The sequence below is a fragment of the Anolis carolinensis genome, chromosome 5 (assembly GCF_035594765.1).
Source record: "Anolis carolinensis isolate JA03-04 chromosome 5, rAnoCar3.1.pri, whole genome shotgun sequence".
Taxonomy (NCBI): Eukaryota; Metazoa; Chordata; class Lepidosauria; order Squamata; family Dactyloidae; genus Anolis; species Anolis carolinensis.
The window spans coordinates 186,761,027-186,785,649 of NC_085845.1; the positions used below are offsets into that span (position 1 = coordinate 186,761,027).

The following is a 24,623-nucleotide window of genomic DNA, read 5'->3' on the forward strand; positions in this document are numbered from 1 at the left end:
TGGGTTCTTGCATTTCTCCACTTGGAGCATTCAATGGCATTTCAGTTAGCCCCCATTCTGAGAGCGTTTTGCAGACTTTGTTGCTGCTTGGCGCACCATCACTACGGATGCTCGAATCTTGAACATCATTGACAACAGGTATGCTGTTGAACATGTTTCACAGGGATATGGTTGAACACACTTACACCCCTGCTCCTCTACTGTGGGAGGAGGTTTGGCTTCAGCTGGATATAGGGGCAATACAAGTGTTCCCTGCCTAGACTTGTTGGAGATTCTCCCCCTGTTATTCCTGGTCCCCAAGAGGGATGAAGGGCTTCACCACCATAGATTTCAGGGAAGTGAAATTGGCACATCCAGCCCTGCAGATTCTGAATGGCAACTCCATCACTCACCCCACAGTTAAGGGAGATGGTCCGGCAGTACCCTATGCCATAGGTTTCTGTTTCCATAGTAGGATAGCATGCCTCCTGTTCTGATGTGTTTCCTTTTGGTTGGGCAGCTGTCCCACTAGTTTCTATAAAGTACATGGCTGCTGTTATGGCCCACTTGCACCTTGAGCCTAAGTGGCATAACTGTCCATCCTTGCATCAACAATTGGATTTGCAGCAAGTATAAATGTGATTGTTTTGTATCGGAGTCTATATCTTACTTCATCCTAACATTTCCCCCACTGTGTCTCTTCTCTGGGAATTGAGCCTATTAGTTGCCAGAGGAAAATCTTATTTCTATCTCTCCCACCACACTTGTTTCATTAGAGCACCTTAGATGGACTCCTTGCCCTGAGATCATCAGCTGTTCAGATGCTGCGGAAGCTATGGATATGGCTAGAATTGTCTAACCACTTTTGGGTTACAGGGCCTGCACGGCCACAGTATCCCCTCTTGCTACATTGAAGCTTTGACCTGGGGAGCACTTGGCCCTCCTTGTGACAACCCGCATGCTCTTTTCTCCATACCACCTCCCGTTCGCCAGTCAATTCCTTGGGTGAACAAAGTGGTTAAGCATGTGTGCCAGAATCTATTCTGCACACCGATCCTCTCAAGGACACTGACCGTGAACCTCCCCTCTCCTTCTTCATGTTGGGGAGCTTGTTCAGGGAACCTTATGATTCTAGTTTTATGGTCCACGACGGAAGCCTCCCATCTCATCAACTTCCTTGAACTATTAATGATCAAGGAGGCCTCTAACACCTCCAAACCCTTCTTGAAGGGACATCTGCTCCAGATTATTGCAGGCATTACACAATGAGATGTTATGTCAACGAGCAAGGAAGGAAACCTCCCCTCCTTCTGTCACTTATCCTCCATATCTGGTATTGATGCATCCCCAGACAGATTCAGTTCGCTGCTCTCCCTAGGAGAAAATCTGTTCCAACCTACCATCGGAACAGAACCCCTCACGCCAGTCACGACTGGCTTCTTCGCCCTTATGAGGGTCTCTTCCTCTCTCGGTAGTAGGGTACCACTCAAGCTGACCCCTCGCTTCACCTGATGACATTTACTGCTGTATTCAGACTACATCTGATTGCCCTATGGTAGTCCTGTCAGGCATAATTTGTCCCACATAGTGTCATGTGAAGAGTTCTTTTACCATTGAACTTGTTCAGAATATCTCACCTCCCAAAGGGGCCCAATCCTCCATCCTTTTAGATACAGGGCTTCCCTCTCCTTGTTAAAAGGCTATTTGGTAGCCATTTCATGGTATAAAAGGAAGGCAGGACATCCTTTTTGTTAGCCTCTCAGGCCCGTTGATACGATTTTTTCCCTAGGATGATAAGGATCTACAGCCTCCTGTGACACCACCCAGGCCTGTAGCGAGGGGGCGGTTTTAGGGGTTCAACCCCCCCCCCCCTGAAATTTTTCAGGTTATAAAAAAAACCTGGTTTACTCATGAATTTTAACTGGTTAACCAAATCCCCATGCTAAGTCTATGAGACGCAAAACATTAAAAGTCCCTCCAGGCACTATTTCAAGCAGATATTGACAGGTTTGTAGCGGGGAGAGGTGTGTGCTAGGGGTTCAACCCCCCCGAAATTTTCAAAACCCCTCCCGAAATTTTTTTCTGGCTACGGCCCTGACACCACCCAACCCAGCCTGAGATGTGGAAGCCGCCTTCTCACATTTCCCCAAGTCACCATTCCAAGCTCTTTTTCGACAGATGTGTCTTGCCTGTCTTGGATAACAGCCTTCCTTGTCACTATCACCTCCACGCGAGCTGAACCATACCTGCGTTTCCAGGAAGATAAGGTCATACTTCGTACTAGTATCATGTTCCTGTACCAATATCTCATTCTTGCCAAATATTGCCTCAAGATTGCACATACCACAGGAAATGGTGTTACTGACCCTTTTTCAACAATTCGTCTTCATCTCGACAACTATCCTTTCACCTCTCGGATGTTTGGAGAACCCTAGTCTGTTACACACACAGGACATCTAGGCACAGAAAGTCTCTAAGATTCCTTTTCAAGTTTCGGGAGGATGCCAGTGTTCCATGGTCTCTCTAGCGATTATCCTCTTGGATTGTGTCCACCATCAATTTGGCCTGTCAGCTAGCATGTTCTGCAGATGTAGGTCCACCCCACAAGGGCTGTAGCTGATTCTCAGGCTTTCCTGAGGGGCTTATCCTTAGAAGGGGCCGCCGGGCGACTGCCTGGCCTACTCCTCTCACCTTGTTACATATTACAGAGTGAATGCACTCTCCAGGAGAGATAGGCCTCTCAGCAGAGCCGGCCTCTCAGCAGAGCAGTCCTCTTCTCTTGGGTGGCATGACTCCCGCCATCCTAGATTAGTAGCTTGCTAGTCTACCGTATGTGTGATTTCACAGAGACCATGACGGAGAAGTAAAGGTTGCTTACCTGTAACCATGTTTCTCCGAGTGGTCATCTGTGAAATTCACACATCCCCGCCCATCCTTCCCACTATCTTGTCATGCCTTAGCTTCTCTTGCTGCCGTCATGCGGCGGACATGGGGAACTGAGGCGGTAGCTCCTCCCACTGGCTATATACCTTCATGGGGAGTGGGCGGGGCTTCCGCCAAAATGTATCTTGGAGCTCTAGAAGATTCCGAACTGACTGCGCAGGTGCAGGGAAATACCATATGTGTAAATTTCACAGATGACCACTCGGAGAAACATGGTTACAGGTAAGCAACCTTTACTTCTAACACTTCACACTTGAGGTTCTTAGTTACTTTCTTTATCAGTGCCGTTCTAAATCTTTTTGATGTCTTTACTATAGTCTCCATTTTGAGCTTATGTTCAACCAAAATACAGAAAACATTTATGCATATTGAAATTAGAGAACTTCATCATGCTTCGGCTCAAATAAGTGATGAGAAGTCCTCCCTCCATTACAACTTCCATTGTCATGCCCTCTGATATGAAAACACACATACAAATTTGAAGGCAAGGAACTATCATAAGCTTCTTTAGGAGCCTTTTTGGCTGAAGGCTAGCGTGTAAATATTCTACATAAATAAATGCTCACTCTGAATTTGAATTTTACTTTAATCTCTCCAATCTTGTAGAAAATTATCTTGCTCTTCCCTGTATTTCGTTCCAGGAGTTATTGTAATAGTCTTCTTTCTACTATTGTTTGCCTTTTCTCTTGTTTGCCCATGGCAATTTGAAGAATTTCATGAATTCTCCATTGAGGTTTTTCTGTCTTTTGGCTGCAGGAAAAAAGTTTCTTTCTGCATTATTCCCTAACAATATCAAAAGCTTTAATCCCCCTTTCTTCTGTTTCTGGTCTTTACTGATGGTTTATTTTGGGTGTAAGGATGAAATGATGAATCAAGTGTTTTTATGTTTTGCAACTGTGTATACCAGACATGTGTTCCAGCATCTTAAGTGTTAACGGCAGGACAGTTTGAGTGATAGCCTGCAACAGCCAATAGGTCGTGACTTCAGGCCAGCCGGAGGGGACGTTCATCATTCTACTGTGGAATCTACTCTTATCAGTAGTAGTAGTGTATGTGAGCTGAACGGCAAGGAGAAAGCATGTCTGCAAGGAGTGATGGACTTTGTATCTTGTGAATATCTTTGTATATTTGGAATAAAGCCTTAGAACTGCTGCATTCAGCTGATTTACCACTGAGGTGTCATTTGTCAGTACTGCTTCTCCAGACGGGCAACCAGTCTGACCGAGGATGAATTGGTAAGAGTCAAAGGATCACCAATAAATCAGGGTGCTGCAGAGCTGATGTTTTCAAACCCCACCCTGACATTTACATAGTCTTTTCACCAGTGGCCCCAAACGTATGGTCCTCCAGCTCCCATCATCCCTGACTATTGGACAAGCTGGCTATGGCTTTTTGAGAGTTTGAGTCTTTAACATCTGGAGGGCCACAAGTTTGACTCTTCTGCTTTAAACTCTAAAAGGACACTCTGATTATATTTTGGTGCTGTAATTGATTTCATGTACATCTTTAGCTAGTCTTTAGCTTTGATACCAGTGTTTTACAGTTTGTTCCACAGTCCTTTCCTGGTCTTGATTTGCAGGCAGGATAGAGCTTTTTTGTCTTCTCTTCTGATTGGGGAGTCCATATGATTTCTATATTGGCTATTCAGTTATTTCCATATATGTTTGCATGTTTTTTGGGGAAGGGGGGTCAAGAACAACTTGAGAAACTGCAGGTTGCTTTTGGTGTGAAAGAATTGGCCATCTGCAAGGACATTGCCCAGGGGGCGCCAAGATGTTTTGATGTTTTTATCATCCTTGTGGGAGACTTCTCTCATGTCCCCGCATGGAGCTGGAGCTGATAGAGGGAGCTCATCTGCACTCTCCCTGGGTTTGTTTCGAACCAACAACCTTCAGGTCAGCAACCCAACCTTCAAGTCCTCAGTCCTGCCAGCACAAGGGTTTAACTCATTGCACCATTGGGGGCTCCTTTTGCTTGCTTAAAGAATATGCTTGTGTCAATAAAACTCTTAAGCTTTCCAAAATTGAGTAAATCATTTTTTCTTAATGCCTAGGCCAAATTCTCCAATCTTTGATACCATTCTTTCTCCTCTTTTTGCATTCCAATCATCTGTGTTTACCAACATGCTCTATGGGATCAGTTTCTTCATTGTCCCCACATATAATCTTTCTATTTCTTCTTCTGCCTTTAGTGTTGGAATAAGCCTGAATTATGATGGGTTGTCTCTGTGGTCTTACTGATATTATTCATTCAGACTTTACATTATATCTCAACAATTTCTCCCCACCTCACTATTAAAGCAACCCTGTTTGTTCTTGTATTTTCATGTCTGGATTAAAATAATGTGAACATATCTAATCAAAAATGTCCAATTTTTGTCTCTTTTAGTTCACTCACACAAAGTATTGCAGTATTTCTATGTTTTAATTCTTTTTCATATAATTCCTAGTTTTCACTAATTCATTCTTCTCACATTCTATGTATCCATTATATGCAGACTTGGACTTTCTGTTTACATCCAAGCATGTCAGCAGTTGAACATTATTTTGGCTCAAGCCCATTTGCGTCATTACACACTGTTCTATTTGTACTTTTTCTTTGCTGTTCCCCTTAAGCTTGCTGGATGTCTTCTGACCTGATAGATATCATTTTCCAGTGTTATTTCTTGCTTCATTTTAGATTGTCTCCTCATAGTTTTTTAAAAGTAAAATACATTTAAAAATAGTTTACTGGTGCAGTACTAACAATAATTAGCTGAAGTGCCACTACTTTTCTTTCTAAGGCATCTTCCACCAGTGTTACTTCCCACTATTTCTCCTGCCCCATAGTTTCCTTTTGGAGCAAGAAATAGCAATAAAAATTACATACTCCTCAGGAAAACAACCAGGTGGAGTGAAGTGTTGGATGTCACTTTCCAAAGCTTTTAAAGCTGCTGAGCCCTTTTTGAAGGAAAACTTTCTTGTGGAGCCCCAATAAACTTTTGGAAATAGGGGCCGTATTTCATTTCAGAATTTGACAGATGAGCCGGGCCAGTGGTAGATGAATGGAGAATGTTTGTGTAAACCAGTTGAAAAAAACATGAACAAATTCCTATGCACACTGCACATACCCTGTTTCCCCGAAAATAAGACATCCCCGAAAAATAAGACCTAGTACAGGTTTTGCTGAATTGCTAAATATAAGGCCTCCCCTGAAAGTAAGACCTAGCAAAGTTTGTGTTTGGAAGCACGCCCACCAAACATAATACCAGAGCATGCAGGATCAATAAATGTATGTACCATAGATTGTTGTACATGGAAATAATGGTAGTAACAAGACATTCTTGATAGGATTCACAGTTTGTCTGGTTATGCTGGTTTGTGATGACAACTACTGTACAGTATATAATAAATGTTCATTTTTTTGTTCAATAATAAATGTGAATTTTTCTTCATGGAAAAATAAGTCATCCTCTGAAAATAAGACCTAGCGCAACTTTGGGAGCAAAAATTAATATAAGACACTGTCTTATTCTCGGGGAAACACGGTATCTTGCTTGTAGTGCGAAAGAAAGAAAGAAAGAAGACAATATTGGCAAGGAGGCATGAAAGAAAGAGGGAAGGACGGAAGAAAAGGAGGAAAGGAATAACAGAAAAGAGGGAAGAAAGGGATGAAAGAATGATGGAAAGAAAGAAAAAGGGAAGAAAAGAGGGAGGGAGGGAGGAAAGGAGGAGCACAAGAAAGAAGGGGGAATGAAGAAAAAGAGATGAAAGAGGAAGAAAAGAACTAGGGAAATAAAAAGGGAAGAAAAGCTGGGGGAGGCAGGCAGGTGCACTGAGTTGCAGCCAGCGCCGAAATTCCCTAGTCTCAGTCGTGCTGCCCTGCTGGGTTGCAGGCCATACTCACCCTCTGCTGCCTGTGGGCCATGTTGGTAGGCTGTTTGGCGTTGAAGTGGTGGTAGATGCAGTGGGTGATGAAGTCATCGAGCTGGAGCCAGAGCCGCCTTTCCCTGTCCTCTTCCAGCCACTCCTGTGCCTCCTGACCATCGCTCCGCACAGAGTGGTAGGCCGATTGTGCCACTCCCAATGCTGTCACCTCCTTCACTGCCGCCGCTCCTCTCTCTGCAGCCAGACTCCCAGGTGGCAGTGGATGGGCTCTCTGGGTGCCATTTGTGGCCAGTGCCTCCCTCCGTTCTTCCTCAGACACCGTGTTGGATTCTTCCTTGCTGGAAAACAGATTGAACATGGTGTCCATGCAGGAGGAGCGTTTCTTTCCGGACACATCCAGCTTCCTTCCCCATCAAAACCAGGCCTGGCCTTGCAGAGAGGAGCAACGGCAGCATCGAGAGTGCCTTGTCCTCCTTGTATGTGGCTAGGCTCCCAGCCAGTGGCAGAAAGACCTCACAGGCCATGGTGGCCCTGTAGGCCACGTGCTTCCTAGGCAGGGTGAAGTGGGGTGGCCCCTGACTATGTTTCATGGAGCCCTAAGGACTCGGTGGAGCACAGTTTGAGAACTGCTGTTCCAAAGGATCACAGAACCTATTTTGAGAAACTGCTCCATAGTACTTTCTTCCTTTCATTCTCAAAGAACCAGACAGGAATGTTGAGGGGGCACTATGATGCTGAGCTTATCAACCAGCAGAAGCTCCAACCATCTTCTAAGCATAGGTCAGCTTACTGTTGTCTCAGACAACAGGAATCACAACAATAATTATGGTTATAATAACAATACTTTTCCACCCTTTTCACTAAAGGGCTGAGTATCAACATCAAGGACAAGAATTATAAAACACAAATCACCAGACCTGTACTGGAAGCCCTTATTAGGATCCATAGGCAAAAAAATGAAATGGGTCTTCATGTGCTTCTTGGTGGTCGTATTTTGTTCTTTAAACAGGTGCTGTGGTTGTTTTGTTCTGTAAAGAGCCCAGTGCATTTATTTATATTATTAATTGGCTTTCTTCAGCAATTAGTAAATCTATCTACAGCAGACATTTCTGAAATTGATAAAAACCTATCTCCTTATGACTTGACTGTTACACAATAAAAAGGGGTCCCTTGAATGTATAGCAGAGGGCCTGGGCAATATGCCTCTTGAGAAATCCCATTCCATGACTGGCTTTTGAACACTGCTAATCTTTGCAGTTGGGAAGACAAACAGTGGAATCCTGTTAATTAGTGAGGCTTTATGCAAAAATGAAAATAAGGTGCAGGCAAAGGAATAAGGTAATCATGTCTGGTTTTTAGAGTTCTGTGCCATCTTTTAGTGTTGTTTAATTTTTGCCTGTCTCTAAATATTTCATTTAAATTTGGAGAAAAATAGAAATATATCTAAAGTACTGGACGAACTTGTCCTCTGGCACAATACAACTCTATTTTTAATGTATTAGGCTAGAGATTTGGTTCTTGTTCTTTAGAACCACAGTAAATAAGCAGTTTCTCTTATGCCAATTTCGTTTTAATTATTTTGATGCACAATCTATAATTCCTTGCCATCTTTGTGGAGGAAGCTATCATCGGTTACTAGGTGGTTGCGACTGATGAGCCTGTAGGAGTATTACTGGCACAGATGCTTTATCAGCTTGTTAAGTACATACCAGATTGTTGCTGTTATTTATTAATCCCCTTTTTAAAAGTATTTTTATCTTCCAACTGGAAGATAAAAGTTTGAAAACGCCATATAAGGAAAGTAAAAAGGTTTTAAAGATGCTTAGTTGCTTGCAGAAGACTGCTCTTTTAAAAAGATAAAAATGAATACTTAGCTTCTGTATAGGTAAAGAAGCTGATGTTCAGTTCAAGCAGACGGTGACTGATGATAAAAGTCAGTTGTGCTTCTCCTAAAAACAGACCTGAGGAGTTGTCCCTTTCTTGAAGTTCTACTCAGTCATAGAATCATATATTCTTCAACTCATCCATCTTCTTTTTCTGCATGTATAGGAGATGCATCGTCGCTTTGAAAATGCTCCTGATTCTGCAAAGACTAAAGCTTTACAGACTGTTATAGAGATGAAGGTAGGAATTCTGTTGTTACTTTTGCAATTATGTGCCTTAAAGTCAATTCCATCTTATCCTGACTATTATATGATTTTCTAAGTAAGATTTATTTAGAGGAGGTTTGGCATTGCTTTTCTCTTTGGCTGAGGGAGCGCCTCTTGCCCAAGATCACCCAGAAGCTTTACTGGCTGAATAGAGATTTAAACCCTGGTCTAGTTCAACGATCAGCCATTACTCCTCATTTTTGTGCCTCATTTTTATTTTTGTATTAAAAACTGCATCAACACCTCCCTCCCTTGTACAAATAGTGAAATACAGTCCTACCTCAGTTAACAAAATCTCTGCCAGGAAGTTTCTTTTTTACAATACTTTTTATTCATGTCCAGCCCCTTTTTGCTCATTACCATCTATCTGGTTGGAAGTTTTCTAACAGTACTGTCATTAGGAGGATGATTGCCACTTTTTCTGTTTTCCTTTCTGTTGCTAATAGGATATTTTCAAAATGTTGCTAATCGAAGATGTGATACATAGGAGGTTCTCACTTCTCATCTTTCTTAGAAGACTAGGGTCTTCTTAAACAGTTTCATAAAATAATCCTGCCATATGAGCTTGATGTGCTTCTTTTGCAATCTATGCACAAAAAAACTATTGTTATGACTTCTTCCTTCTGCAAATATCTGCCAATATAGGTTTAGTAAGATTACATATGTTTTCTATTGGAGTAAAATTAGAGCTAAATATTTTATTATATCCGACACATTCCATTTATTTCATTCACTTGTGCTGCAGCTAAATTCATTTATCATAGCAGATGAAATGCAGAAACCTGCCAAATCAAGGTGTTTTTCCATCAAGCAGTGGCTTTCCAAAATCTCAGGCAGAGATTTTGGAATCTCTTTAATTTAGAGATGCCAGAGAACCTTGGCCTTTCAGCATTGACAACATAGCTTCTATTTCTGAACTATTGTTTCTTCCTCATGGTGTCTGTGAAATTAGCACATGTGGTAATAATTGCGCCTGAGCATTACTCTTGGAACCTTTAACAGCTGTTAGAGGTACTTTGGCTGCAGCCCCGCCTTCCTCCCAGGAAGCATATATTGCAGAGGTGGGGCTGTGGCCTTAGTTCCCCGCCGCCTCACAGCACCTCTTTAGGAACCTCTCGGTTAGATTCTTGATATTGGACTGTTTATTTGACTATTCTACTAATTCTATAACGTATTTTGGCTTGACTCGGACTTCTCTACACTATTCTACCTTCTGGCTCCCTGACTTCGGAATTGGTATGGATACTTCTATTTCAAAGAACTGTGTGGCCTGTGGCTGTAAGCTGCCTGTGGCAGACAGCCATGATAAATGTCTTGTATGTTTGGGGGAGGCTCGTGGAGCAAAGAATTGTTTGGTTTCTGCGGCCCTTACACCGCAAGCCCGTAAAAGCAGGGAGAAATCGCTGAAAGCTCTTTTCTTGGAGAGAGTTCTCTTCCCGGCCCCATCTACAAGCGGCTCCCGAATGCCACGGCAGGGCAAGCCAGCTGAACACTGGCAACTTACTTCCTTGCCGGCAGCCTCGCTGGCTCCAAAGAGGGCACGTTCCACTCCTCCTGCTCTCCCTACTCCCCAGAAGAGCTCCAGTGCTGCGGCTGAGAGCCACAAGGGGAAGAAGTGTGCAGCGTCTAAGGCACGCAGCATGGCCACGCAGCGTGGCCACGCCCATGGTGCTGACATCACCAGAAGGGATATGGCCGCTGGCTCCGCCCACGACATCAAGGCAAGAGCATGGAGGCAAGGCACGTGTTATGCTGCCGATGCAGGCCTCACCAGCTCCGGTCATGGGTGTGGCCCTGCTCCCCGAGGTGGAGACAGCCCACCCGCCGGGAGAAGAGCTACTGCCACCCACTCTCCCTGCGGGGATGGGAGAAAGCTGCAGGGTGAGGAAAAAAGCGGCTGAGCCCACTGCTGGGCAGCCTGCTTCTGGAGGGGTCAGTGTCAGGAGTATTATGTCTCCGTTTCTCACTGCCTCCCAACCTATGGATCCTCCTTGTGAAGAAAGGGTTTTCTCTGCAGCCAAGTGCTGCCTCTTTTCTTTCACATACTCCATTAAGCCATAGCCAAGGCTTTTTTCCATCGCCTCCACAGAGGCAAACACTGAGCACTGTCCCTATGGAGTGGAGTAGACCATTTACTCCCCGGGCAGATTATGTTCATCGCTTTCCAGGAGAAAGGGCTTATTTTTTCGGGCCCATATTGGTCCAAGACCAACAGATGCCTCAACCAACCTCAATCCTAATACAAGCAAATCCTGTTGCACAATCTGTTCATCAAGGCCTCAGCACTGCTATTGTTCCCGCTTTAGGAGCTGATATCCCATCTCATTATGCATCAGAATCTGATTCTGATTAAGGAAAGGAGGATGTGCAAGCAGTGGAACTCCCAGTGGAGCTAGAGATATCAAGTTTTATAAACCTGATGTCACGCCTGTCTACCCTGTTTCCCCAAAAATAAGACATCCCCAAAAAATAAGACCTAGCAGAGGTTTTGCTGAACTGTGAAATATAAGGCCTCCCCCGAAAGTAAGACCTAGCAAAGTTTTTGTTTGGAAGAATGCCCGGCACCTGCCAAATAAAACACCAGAGCATGCAGGATTGGTAAATATACATACCAGTTGTACTTGGAAATATTGGTAGTAACAAGAAATTCTTGACAGGAGTCACAGTTTGTCTGGTTTGGTTATGTTGGTTTGTGATGACAACTACTGTACAGTATATAATGTTCATTTTTTTGTTCAACAATAAATGTGAATTTTTCTTCATGGAAAAATAAGACATTCCCTGAAAATAAGACCTAGCACATCTTTGGGAGCAAAAAATATAAGACACTGACTTATTTTCGGGGAAACACGGCAGGGCACTGGAATTGCCTGTCACTGAGGCAAGTCAGCCCCTGGCATGCCATCTTTTCCCAGCAGAAAAGCAGCGTCTAGCAGCCCAATCAGCTACAGCTTTGCCTGCAGTACCGTATTTATTGCAGCTTGCGACTACACAAGACATTGCCCCATCACTGATAGGAGCAGTTCCACGAAGGAGAGATGCCTTGTATAAAATAGACCTAACTTCTGCTCAGTGAGTCGCAAAGCCGCCTATACTTAATTCCGTAGTCACCAAGGTAATGCAAAACAAATGTTCAGCGAAGATCCATTTAACTCCCTCGGTTAAAGAGGGCAGGAAGTTGGAGGCAGTAGACAAGAAAGTGCACTTAGGGACAGGATTGTCAACACGTTTTGCACATTATGGCGCCTACATGGCGGCCTACAAGGACTATCTATGGCAGAAGATAGCCCCTTACTTGGAGACTTTGCCACAAGACAAATGTGCTCTTGCTAAAGTTATCCAACAAGAGGGTCTGGCATTAGCCAAGTCACAGAAGGAAATGGCAAAAGACACAGCAGAGGGAGCAAGCAGAATGTTTGCAGCTGCGACTGTTATACACAGACATGCCTGGCTGCGGGCCTCCACACTATCTGAAGAAGGCAAGCTTCTAGCAGAAGACCTGCCGGTCAATGACAAGGGTCTCTTTGTTCCAGAGACAGATGCAAAACTTGAGGCCCAAGAGGTTCGTCAAGCGGCGAACAAATATGGCTTTCCTCCAGCGTCTCCCTATCGGGGCAAATCATATCCAACTGCTTCTTATACTAGGAAACAGTATGACGCCACTAGCAAGCCCCTCCCACAAACCACTCAGACAACTTACACTCAGCCAGCGGCACCCGCTCTCAGGGTAAGGGGAAATACCAATCAAAGGGGAGAAGCACCGCTTGTCTCCTATAGCACGGCACACGGGTGATCACGTCCCTTCTTTTTCTCCATTGTGTTTCCTTCCTGGGACACAGCGTGGAGATCATGAAACACTTCCTGTTTGTCTTGTCTTTGATCTATGTTAAGGCATTGAATGTTTGCCTTATATGTGTAATGTGATCCGCCCTGAGTCCCCTTTGGGGTGAGAAGGGCGGAATATAAATACTGTAAATAAATAAATAAATAAATTTGGAACCCGACTGGCAGAATTCGCTTCAGTTTGGAAATCAATAACTATGGACAAGTGGGTCCTAGAAATTATAAGTTCTGGTTATTACATTGAATTTTTTCATGAGCCAGAGACAGACTCTGTTAAGACCACCCCGTCCTCAAAGGTCTTTCAGGACGAGATAGCTACTTTGTTGGAGAAAGGGGCAATTGTTCCCCTCCACCCATCCTTCAACTCTCATGCTTTCTTTTCAAAATACTTTTTAGTTCCAAAAAAAGATTGTGGTCAGAGGCTTGTATTAGACCTCAGAGGCCTTAATTACTTTATCCATTCTCATACATTTAGAATGGTGACACTTGCAGCCATTCTTCCACTTCTGCCAGACGGGGCGTGGTTTGCATCAGTAGAATCACAGAATAGTAGACTTGGAAGAGACCTCATGGGCCATCCAGTCCAACCCCCTGCCAAGAAGCAGGAAATCGCATTCAAAGCACCCCCAACAGATGGCCATCCAGCCTCTGCTTAAAAGCCTCCAAAGAAGGAGCCTCCACCGGAGAGAGACCTGAAGAACGCATACTCCCACATTGCGATAGCCCCTCACCATCACAAATACTTGGCATTCAAGGTGGCACAACAGGCTTTTTGTTTTAGGGTGTTTCCATTTGGGATTTCTACCGCACCAAGGGTTTTTACTAAATGTATGGCCATGGTGGTGGAGCACCTCTGCCTTCAGGGCATCACTGTGTATCCCTACATAGACGATTGGCTACTGGTTGCACGCTCCAGAGAGTCTTTGCTACGGGATCTGGAGTACACACTATCCCTTCTCAATGATCTCGGGTTGGTAGTCAAAAGAAATCACATCTTGTTCCTGTGCAGAGAATACGATTCATCGGAGCGGAGCTGGATTCCATCACCAGTATGGCATATCTGCCGGAAGATTGCTTCCGATCCCTATGGACAGCGTTGCTCCGTCTTGTGCACAATGTGGCGCCAAAGGCCAAAGATGTACAGTCAGCCCTGGGACACATGGCTTCGACAACATCTGTGACACAATATGCACGTCTGAGAATGAGGCCTCTACAAGCCTGGTTTCTCAAAGTGTTCGATCCTGTGCTCCACAGTTCACATATTTGTCTGTCTCTCTTGTTGCATGTCCGCTAATCACTCCAGTGGTGGTTGTCTCAAGCAAATGTCTGCAAGGGCATTCCATTCAGGCATTGCGAACCAACAGTGATGGTTATGACGGATGCCTCTCTAGAAGGATGGGGCGCCTATTCTGGCTCCCTAGTGGTCAGTGGCAAGTGGATGCCTCAAGAGGCTCAAAGCCACATCAACTTGTTGGAAATGATGGCAGTGCAAAGAGCCCTCCAAGCCTTCCAGGACATATGTTGTCACAGGGTGGTCCAGTTTAGGACAGACAATACCACAGTGGCGTGGTATGTCAACAAACAAGGAGGCACATGTTCCCGCTCCCTCCTGAACCTCACCCTGCAGATATGGGAATGGTGTTTGCTGAACCATATCCATCTGGTAGCCATTCATGTTCCTGGTCAAGAGAACAAGATAGCAGATCATCTCAGCAGGGGAGACAGTACCACCCACGAATGGTCTCTGTCACCAACAGAAGCAGCTTCTCTTTTCCAGAGGTGGGGAAATCTCCAAATAGATCTATTTGCAACAGTAGAGAACGCAAAATGCAAATTTTTCTGTGCGAGACAGGAACCCAAACAGCAGATGGGGGGGACTTGGGGATGCATTCCTTTTCAGATGGATAGGCCCCCTGCTATATGCATTCCCACCCATTCCTCTCATAGCCAAGGTAGTGGCAAAGCTCTACCGCGACCAGGCAGATTGCATAATTTTGACTCCATGGTGGCCAAGGCAGCCTTGGTTCTCACTTGTTCACACAATGACACGTGGTCAACACTATCCCCTCCCGCCCCGCTCGGACCTTCTTACTGCTCACCAAGGCTGCCTGCGCCATCTGGACATTAAGCAGCTCAATCTCGCAGCTTGGCGGATCTGGCCCGACCACTTTCACAAGCAGTGAAAGACATACTGTGCGAAGCGCACAGGCCATCAACAAAACGATCATATTCCTACAAATGGAACAAGTTTGCCAAATTTGCATGGCAGTAGGATGTGGATCTAGTCACTGCTCCCACATCAGTCATTTTGGAATTTCTTGTTTCCTTGATGGAAGTGTTATCTTGCATCAGTATCTGCTTGTCGTAAAGATGAGGGATACTCCTCCTGTTTCCAAGATCCCCTAATCCAGCGCTTTCTGCAAGGATGCAGGAATACCCGACCTCCTGTTATTTATTTATTTATTTATTGTATTTATATTCTGCCCTTCTCACCCTGAAGGGGACTCAGGGCGGATTTCATTATGTACATATAGTGCAAACATTCAATGTCCATAAACACATCGAGACAGAGACAACAGACAGACAGAGAGGCAATTTAACCTTCTCCTGAGGGGATGTTCGATTCTGGCCACAGGCGGGAGCAGCTGCTTCATCATCCACTCTGATGGCACTTCCTCACTTCCTCATTCCAACGTTGTAAATTAGTTAAACCTGCCTCCCCACTTTTATAAGTGGTACCTTATTTTCTACTTGATAGATGCAACTATCTTTCGGGTTGCTAGGTCAGCAACGAGCAGGGGCTATATTTTATTTTTAATTGACGGGTGCTCCACGGGCTGGCCTCGAACTCATGACCTCAAGGTCAGAGTGATTTATTGCAGCAGCTGTTTACCAGCCTGCACCACAGCCCGGCCCCTGTCCACCTGTCCCAGCATGGGACCTCCGGTTGGTGTTATCAGCCCTTCAGAAGCCACCTTTTGAGCCTATGGCAGAGGTGGATATTTCATATGTGTCTTGGAAAACAGCATTTTTGTTGGCTGTTATGATGGCCAGAAGGGCAAGTGAGCTCTGTGCACTATGGGCAGATGCTCCTTTATATGCGCTTCCACTCTGACAAGGTGGTAATGCGTACAGATATCTCCTTTCTCCCGAAAGTAGCCTCAAATTTCCATTTGGTTGAAGATATTGTTGTACCTTCTTTTTTTCAAGATCCATCTACTCCGGTGGAACGGGCTCTGCATCTTCTGGATGCTAGAAGAGCATTAGTATTTTATGTTGAAAGAACAAAAGATTTTAGAGCATCGCCTAAACTTTTTGTCAAGTATAGGACAGACACTAAAGGTCAAGATGGATCACAGCAACTGGCATATCAACTAGCATATCAACAGCCTCCATTTGGCCTAAAAGGCCATTTCACCAGGGCAGTAGCCACTTCCACGGTATATAGCTGAGGAATACCGTTACATGAAGTTTGTAGAGCGGCCACATTAACCACCCCTCTGACATTTGTGACCCATTATAAGGTGGATCTGCTCTCAGAGGCGAGCAGTGTTTGGCAGAGCAGTTTTGGGATCAGCACTGTCATGACGCCCACCAAACACGATGAGTACCTTGCTAGTCTACCACATGTGCTCATTTCACAGATACCACGAGGAAGAAAGATTGGTTGCTTACCTGTAACTGTGTTTCTTAAAATGGTGGTCTGTGAAATTAGCACATCCCCACCCTTCCTCCCCTCTAATTGTCATGCCTTTTTTCTCAAGCCGCTGTCGGCAGTGAGGAACTAAAGCCACAGCCCCACCTCTGCAATATATGCTTCCTGGGAGGAAGGCGGGGCTGCAGCCAAAGTACCTCTAACAGCTGTTAAAGGTTCTGAGAGTAATGCTCAGGCGCAATTATTACCACATGTGCTAATTTCACAGATCACCATTCAAAGAAACGTGGTTACAGGTAAGCAACCAATCTTTCTCACGTTTCAAACTGACTTTGGAACCTTATATTAGCCTATGTGATTCAGAACCTATATTTGAAAATGACATTCCCCAGTTCATGCTTGTTTCCTTTCTTGTGGAAAGGAACACATTTTTTAAAAAAGATTAGCCAGTTGCTGTTGAGGTACATATCTTGTAATCATGTTTATGTGAAGTCTAAACAGCAGTGCCAGTCAAGCTTTCATGTTCTTCAGTTAAAAGTCAAAGTTAGATGTTTTATAAAACAGCAAAATCCCTACTAGGAACAAACACTTGCATATACAGTAGAGTCTCACTTATCCAACATAAACAGGCCGGCAGTATGTTGGATAAGCGAATATGTTGGATAATAAGGAGGGATTAAGGAAAAGCCTTTTAAACATCAAATTAGGTTATGATTTTACAAATTAAGCACCAAAACATCATGTTATACAACAAATTTGACAGAAAAAGTAGTTCAATACGCAGTAATGCTATGTAGTAATTACTGTATTTACAAAGTTAGCACCAAAATATCACGATGTATTGAAAACATTGACTACAAAAATGTGTTGGATAATCCAGAACGTTGGATAAGTGAGACTCTACTGTAAATATAGACGGAAGTGGGAGGTATGTTTCCCTTTACTTTGAAGTATAGCATTCTATATGATTGCTGGTTTTGTTGCAGTATATTGTATGTTTAAAAATGTTTTATTGTAGCTTTATTTGTGACAAGGTATCAACAGGTATAGTAATGTCACTTAGCTCTAGTTCTTCATGTTATCTGTGAAGGGTGAAATGCATTCAATACTGAAATAAACCACATAAGAATTAATAAACTGAAATAGAATCCTGATAAGAGACAGGAACTGGTGTTTGACTTTAATACCAACATCTTGCAGTTCAAGTGTTCAAAGAAACATTTCCTGTTCTGTGTCAGTGTTTTAGGGTTATTAGAGGAGACTGTTTTCTGAGTATTGCATTAAGGGACAAATAAGAGAAAACTTGTCTATTGATTGTGAATGTTGCAGAGCACCTCTGTGCCAATTCTGTTGTAACTCGAATTTGTGAAAAATAATTTGAACTGCATGTTGTTTCTTATATATGAAGGATTCAAAGATTTCTTCCATGGAACGTGGACTCCGAGATTTGGAAGAAGAAATCCAGATGCTGAAATCAAATGGAGCACTCAGTACAGAGGAACGTGAGGAAGAAATGAAACAAATGGAAGTGTATCGTAGCCATTCCAAATTCATGAAAAATAAGGTAATGAGTAGACAATGACTACTGAACAATGAATCCTCTAAGAAACTACTGTAATTCTATCACAGAATCACAGAAAAAAATCACATGTGTAGTCCACCTTTTGTGCTATGGTTTCACCAGAGTAATGGGTGGAAATACATAATGGAAGGTGCAGATCAATTGAGATTGATTTTTCAGATCTGCCCTCACATACTCGTATTGTAAATGTTACCTCAGCATAATTAAATAAAGCCATGTATGCTTTGTCATGTATATCTCCGACCTTGACAGACAATGGAAGGATCTTCCCAATTTCCATTGTTTGAATGTAAGTTCTTAAGAGGAAAGTAGTGAAATGGCATTCACGACATGAATCGAGCAAGAGACCAAAAAGGTTCTCAGAAAATCATGTATTGCCCAAAATATTTTAAGTATTACAATACTTTAGAGGCTATAGAATCTTAGAAATTTGGAAGGCAATTTGTTTGTTTTTTTAAATCATGAATTTCTATAAATATTGATTCCACATAACTGTTAACTTATCACATGTTCTTGGGCAGTAATTTTCTTTGGCAGTAATTTACTCACTCATTTTCATGTGGCATCCATCAGAAAGTGTTCAAAATTGTGAACAAAATACTGTACGGAGGTTAAAATTACAACAGTAGTCAATATTGTCAACAGAATAGGTTTAGGAATACTGGATTTCCTCAGCTCCATCTAGTAATTTCTGGTTCTTTCTAGGCCACCTGAGGTTTTGGATAATTTTTAAATGCAACCCTAACCACATGATTTGAATATTTTAAATTTTTTTGTCACCTGAGCATGAATAATTTGGGGGAAACTATCTCCACCAGAGCAGCCATGGCTAGCATGTTATGTGAAACTTTTTAAACGCACAATGTTTTGCCTCTTGACTCCTTGATTATCCCACCTCCCAATATTTTTATTACCACATTTTATCTAATTGCCAACAAATTGGTGATATCTTCTGGAATAGCCTTTAGCAGTCCAAGCCACTGTCCTATATATGTGTTGTACTGCATTTTCAAGCACCAATAGTCAGTATTCTCAGGGTGATGGGATTTGCGGTCCAGCAAAACAGTGGTTGGATGTTGTTTTAGATGATGTCATGACCTCTGTATTGCACTACATTTGCAATATTTGTTGCTTGTAAACTTAAGAAAGCAGGATTGTTTTCAAGAAATTATATTTTTATCAAGATGAAGGTGGTGATAACTGTTGGGTCTATTCATCTTTTCCTACTGTTTGCATCTGCTGTCTGAGGGAGGTTGATAGGACAACATTATAATATAAATGTAAAAATAACAATGTCGTGGCAGGTAGAACAACTGAAGGAAGAGCTAAATGCCAAAGATGCTCAAGGGGAAGAGCTGAAAAAGAAAGTGACTGGTCTTCAGACTGAGGTTTCTGCCGTAAGATTAACTTCTCTGTGTGCAGTGCCACTCACTTGGTCTCTGCTAGCTTTCTTGGGTAGCTTACTTTGCTTATCTTGCACTATGCATCTATAAAGAGCAACAAAACTAACTGCTCTGTATCTGTCCTTGGTTCGCATCTGTTTGTTCACAGATGTAAGATCACAGTCAATTTTAGTTTCTTAAACAGTTGTTATGCTCGGTGAGAATTCCTATATTCATTCAGAGTGCTGAGTTGCTGAAAAGTGAACATTAAAATGTGATCATTGCGGCCTTGGCCTGTTGGGCTATCTTTTTGTCAGACTATGCATTTTAATGAACAGTATATTAAATTGGAAACAGAAGTATAGACCTTAACTGTCTTCCTTCTATGAGGTGTCTTAAATTATGTCATTTGTATTTAATCTACAAAATTCCTTTGTGAATTAACACACTTTGATTTGTTATAGTCAGTGTGTGTAGCTTCAGTTTTGAGGATAAAAAGATAATATTCCAATGTATCTGTTATTCAAATATATCTGTTATCTCTGTAAAAACTGACATGTGATCTTGTGCAGATTGCTGTGCTGCTTTCTAAGCATGGCATGTTTGTATTAGAAGAACTCTCTAATCTGAAGATTTTAGAAATTTAACTCCATTTTTAAAGTTCTATGCTGGTGTATAGATGTTCTCTGGTTATACTATTTAGCCAGTAATTAAAAAATACAACTTTTGGAATCATAAAAACGTGGCTTTGAATTCAGGATATCCCCACACATAGAAGGTACTTCTTTTCACTCTCAGGCACCTCACTTTCCCAAAGGATATTGACAAATTCTATTCAACAGCACCCCACACTTCCTGTGTAATATTTGTGAGTATCTGCCACCAGAGGACAAGGGCTGCTTAAGCCAAACAGATTGCTTATATCTAGAATCCTGTCCTGTGCCCTTGTACAATCTGCTGCAAGGTCATGATCTAATACAAGGAGATATATAATACAGGTATACCTTAGTTAACAAAGTAGATGTATCCCTGTGATTTACTGCTTTAGTGGAAACCTTGGTACCATAGATAGAAATAACATAGAAAGTATAGGGATAGGTGCATACACCACAAAAAAAGAAAAGGTATTTGCCATGTCATAGCAAACTTTTCATTCGAAATTGACTGCATGAACTCGTGAAATGAAACAACCAGAGCAGGTGAACTTTGCATAAGTAAACAAAAACATTTTGAATCTTCTAGAGATAATTTCAAACCTTCCAGAATGCATCCTCAAATGATTATTTTTTCTTTGAATAGCTTTCTCCTTTCTTATGATTATCATTTTGGTGAGAAAACTTACAGAAGTCTTTTTAACAAGTATAGCTAGTGAAGCAGGCTACTCTGCTTTCCCCATTTCTTTCTGTTCTGCTCTTTACACATGCTTGGTAAGATATTCTGGAGGCAGCTGTCATAAGAACACAGAGCTAGGGTAGAATCACCTAGAATGGAATTCTATTCTTTCTCAGGTCATGCTTCCTAGCATGCTTGTCTACTGACACACTATTGAAAGCCAACACTGAAATCTTTATTTACAGGTTTCCTTTGCAATTTCCCTAATGCCAGTGGAAGGCAGGGGGGACAACAATAGCAATAACAAATAAGCCTTCCCACACAGGAGAAAACAACAAAAAAAGGATGAGGCTAGAATCCCTTAAAAAGACATTGTCAAAAGGTGCTTCTTTGTCAGAAGGTTAAACTGAGATATGCTGATATAGTGACTGGCTTAAAAAGACATAAAGAGAATAATTTCCTATCTTGAAGAATTCTGAAACTAAGCACTGATAAAACGTCCTCAGATTTCAACAGTGAGGTTGACATGCTTAAAGCAATACTATGAAATGTATGAGAACTCTTTTTGCAGGTCCCTGATTTAGCTCAGACTTGTGCTAACATATTTTTCTTACCATTCTGATAGTGGTAAGACAACTTACAGATCCATTATTATACAGAGAAACAAATCTGATGCAGTTGTAATGAATGCTACATATAGGAAAAGGCCAGATATGCCTTATTCCTAGTTATATTAGCAATAATTTACTTTCCCTCCTAGTATCAATTCTTGATTTAAAAAGCAGCCTTTCAGCTAGACCATTTTTTAAACTTTAAGTTATAACTCTGGTTGCCGCTATATTTGAGTCTTCTCGCCACCCCCACTTTACTACATATTTGTCATCAGATGTCAGGAACTCTGTCTTTAGTGGCCTGTAATAGTAGAACAATGTGTATATTGACTACAGTTATTGTCTTCATATGAGAGTTCTAGTTTTATTTTTAGAATGTTTCATTATCTTTTCTACAAAAATACTTTCATGACTATATTTACTTACACCAGCATGAAATGAGGGAAATCTGCTCTTTCCTTTTTTCTTATTTCCTGAGTGACCTTGAACCTATGGCTTTCAAACAGATTTTAAAAAATACTTAAATCATAGTCACATCTGATATTAAAAACAGTTATATTTTTGTGTGTGGTGGGCTAATGTAGTCTGTATTCTTCTGTTTGATTCTTTTAGATCGGTCAGGTGAAACAAGAACTGTCACGCAAAGACACAGAGCTTTTGGCATTACAGACTAAGTTGGAAACTCTCACAAACCAGTTTTCTGATAGCAAGCAGCACATTGATGTGCTCAAGGAGTCACTTACAGCAAAGGAACAGAGAGCAGCTATCCTTCAAACAGAGGTGAAAAACGCATCATATGATCCATTATTAATTATTTTGTGGCTTTTGGAATTAAGGGAACAATACAGGCAATCCCCAAGTTACAAAGATCTGACTTACAAGCAACTCATAGTGAAGAACAGAGGACAAACAACAGGAAGTGAGAGACATCTATTCATAGGAAGAGAAATTCCCTCCTGAAATAGTTATCATGGGGAAAGAGTGTCTCCACTGAAGCTTTCTCGCCAATCTTTGTTTCCACAGCAAGCCACATTTTTCAAAATCCAATTCTCACAGGAACAGAAAATGGGGTGAAATCTTCTGAACAGGAGCACAGGCAGTAAAACAACCCCCCTATGCTATCCAGAGCTAAAAGATACATATTTTTGGCTGGAGTCCCACTTTAAAAATGTACCTGTTCTGATTTACATACAAATTCAACTTAAGAACAAATCTACAGAACCTATCTTGTTAGTAACTTGGGGATTGCCTGTATACTATTGTGATGTTGAGAGAGTGAAAGGCTGCAGGCCATAAAAGTGTACATTTGTTCTGGCTTGTCCCTCCTCTGGTGATCATTCACAAAATTATCCTTGATCCCATTTCATCCTGAGATGGGAGCTATTCAATAGTTATGTTTCCCCCAGCATACAAAGTGTTAATTTGTTTCTATACATATCTGTACTAGCATGAAATATTATTAAAATGAAGACATGTCCCTCTTAATCAGGATTTAGATAACCAGCTTCAAATCTTCCTTTGAAATTCTAGGAGAAAGGGGAAACCTAACTTAATCATAGCTAATTTCATTGCTCATGTGACATTCAAATTGAGATTAAAGGGTTTGTCTACAGCTGAGGGAAACAGAATACTGAAGATAAGTTTCTATACTAGTGTTTGTTTCATAGGTTGTTTTCCATCATACTTGCTTCTGGTCAGTTACTCACTGAGTGCAGTTCAGGTTCCAAAATCAGGATGTCTTGAGTAGAAGTATGTGTGTCATCTCTAACTGGGGCTGAATAAGAACATGGTGTAGTTGTTTGAACATTGGACTATGACTGTCGACCAAGATTCAAATCCCCCTCATAGCTATGGGAACCCACTTGGGTAAGTCATAGAAACATGAAGTTGGAAGAAACCACTTGGGCCATCTAGTCCAACCCTCTCACATGCAGGAAAAGCACAATCAAAGCAGCCCCAAAAAACTCTCTCAACCTCAAAGAACAGCAGAGGAGCAAATCTTGGAATGGGATGCCATCTATGCTGATCTTTCTCAGCTTTATTTCTCTGTCATTGGAGTAAGCTGGGGTTATGCAAGTACTGGACCAGTGCCTGGATGTAGTAATGGGCTGGATGAGGGCCAGTTGACTGAATCTGAATCCTGATAAGATGGAGGCTATGTGGATTGGTGGTTGTCAGATCTGGGAATTGGATAAACAACCTGTCCTGAATGGAGTTTCACTCCTGCTGAAGGAGCAGATACATAGCTTGGACATGCTCCTGGATCTGCTGGGGAGATGTTGCTCTGGATCCCACCAGTAAGATTAATATGCTGTTGTTCTATGGAAGAGGGTCTTCTCAACTATGTCGCCCTAAGTGTGGAATGCCCACCCCTTGAAGGCCCAAGTGGTACCAATACTTATATCATTCAAGTGTCGATTTAACACTTGACAGCTCATTAACTCCTTTAAGCCATTAACTCATCCTAAATACTTCATTTACAGAACTTTTTACTTAATACTACAGTTCAATGTGTTTTTTCAGTTTCTCTAATTACTCTATTGTTTAAAATTGTACTGCCTTTTGTAAGCCACCCAGAGATCTTTGATATAAGGTAGAGTGTATATATTTTTATAAATACTTTTTTCTAATATTGCCAAGAAAACCCTGTGATAAGTTTGTCTTAGGGGCACCAAAAGTTGGAAATGATTTGAGGGCACACAACAGGAATTGTAACAGTAGTTTGGGTATTAATAAATGTAATAATTACTACTATATTTCATCAATTTGAAGATGCTTTTTCCCCATATAAACATTTCTAAAAATGGGGTGCATCTTAGAACCGCAGTTGCTTGTGTATAGCTTTATTTTTTGTTGATAGTACTGAAATTAGTGTTTGCCTTATAATCAGTTACATCTTAGAATAGAAGAAATATCTTTAAAGCTAAAGATGGAAGGGAAAGGCTAGGATTCCAGTGTCTATTACTTTGGTTGCAGTATTACAGTCTAGTCATATTGGTGCATTTGTACAATTGAGTTATTTTTACTGTGTAAAAGTAAATGCTAACACACTAGTATTCTGCAAATAGCAAAAATAGATTTCTTAAGCATGGTCACATGTTTTCAGCTTAAAGTCCTTGGAGGTCAGAAACTTCCGGAAAGTTTTCAAGTACAAACGTAAGTATCTAAGGGGGAAATAGCATTTACTGCTTCCTTCGACAATACATTTACTGCTTCTAATTGGTTTAATAAAATGTTGTATGTCAGCCATAGGAGGGCGCCAGTACATCATATATTGTAA

General features: G+C 42.0%; 1 protein-coding gene across 18 annotated transcripts in view; it reads left to right on the plus strand.

Moving 5' to 3' along the window:
- Positions 1–24,623, plus strand: part of erc1 (ELKS/RAB6-interacting/CAST family member 1) — a 233,005-nt gene that overhangs the window by 37,009 nt on the left and 171,373 nt on the right. For 8 of the 18 annotated variants that reach the window (XM_062981131.1, XM_062981141.1, XM_062981140.1 and 5 more), the window contains exons 4-7: positions 8,838–8,912; positions 17,845–18,000; positions 19,323–19,415; positions 21,956–22,123. In XM_062981131.1, coding sequence (XP_062837201.1) covers positions 8,838–8,912; positions 17,845–18,000; positions 19,323–19,415; positions 21,956–22,123 — 492 coding nt within the window. The remainder of the gene's footprint in view (positions 1–8,837; positions 8,913–17,844; positions 18,001–19,322; positions 19,416–21,955; positions 22,124–24,623) is intronic. The other 10 variants (XM_062981132.1, XM_062981144.1, XM_062981135.1 and 7 more) reach the window with 2 other exon arrangements.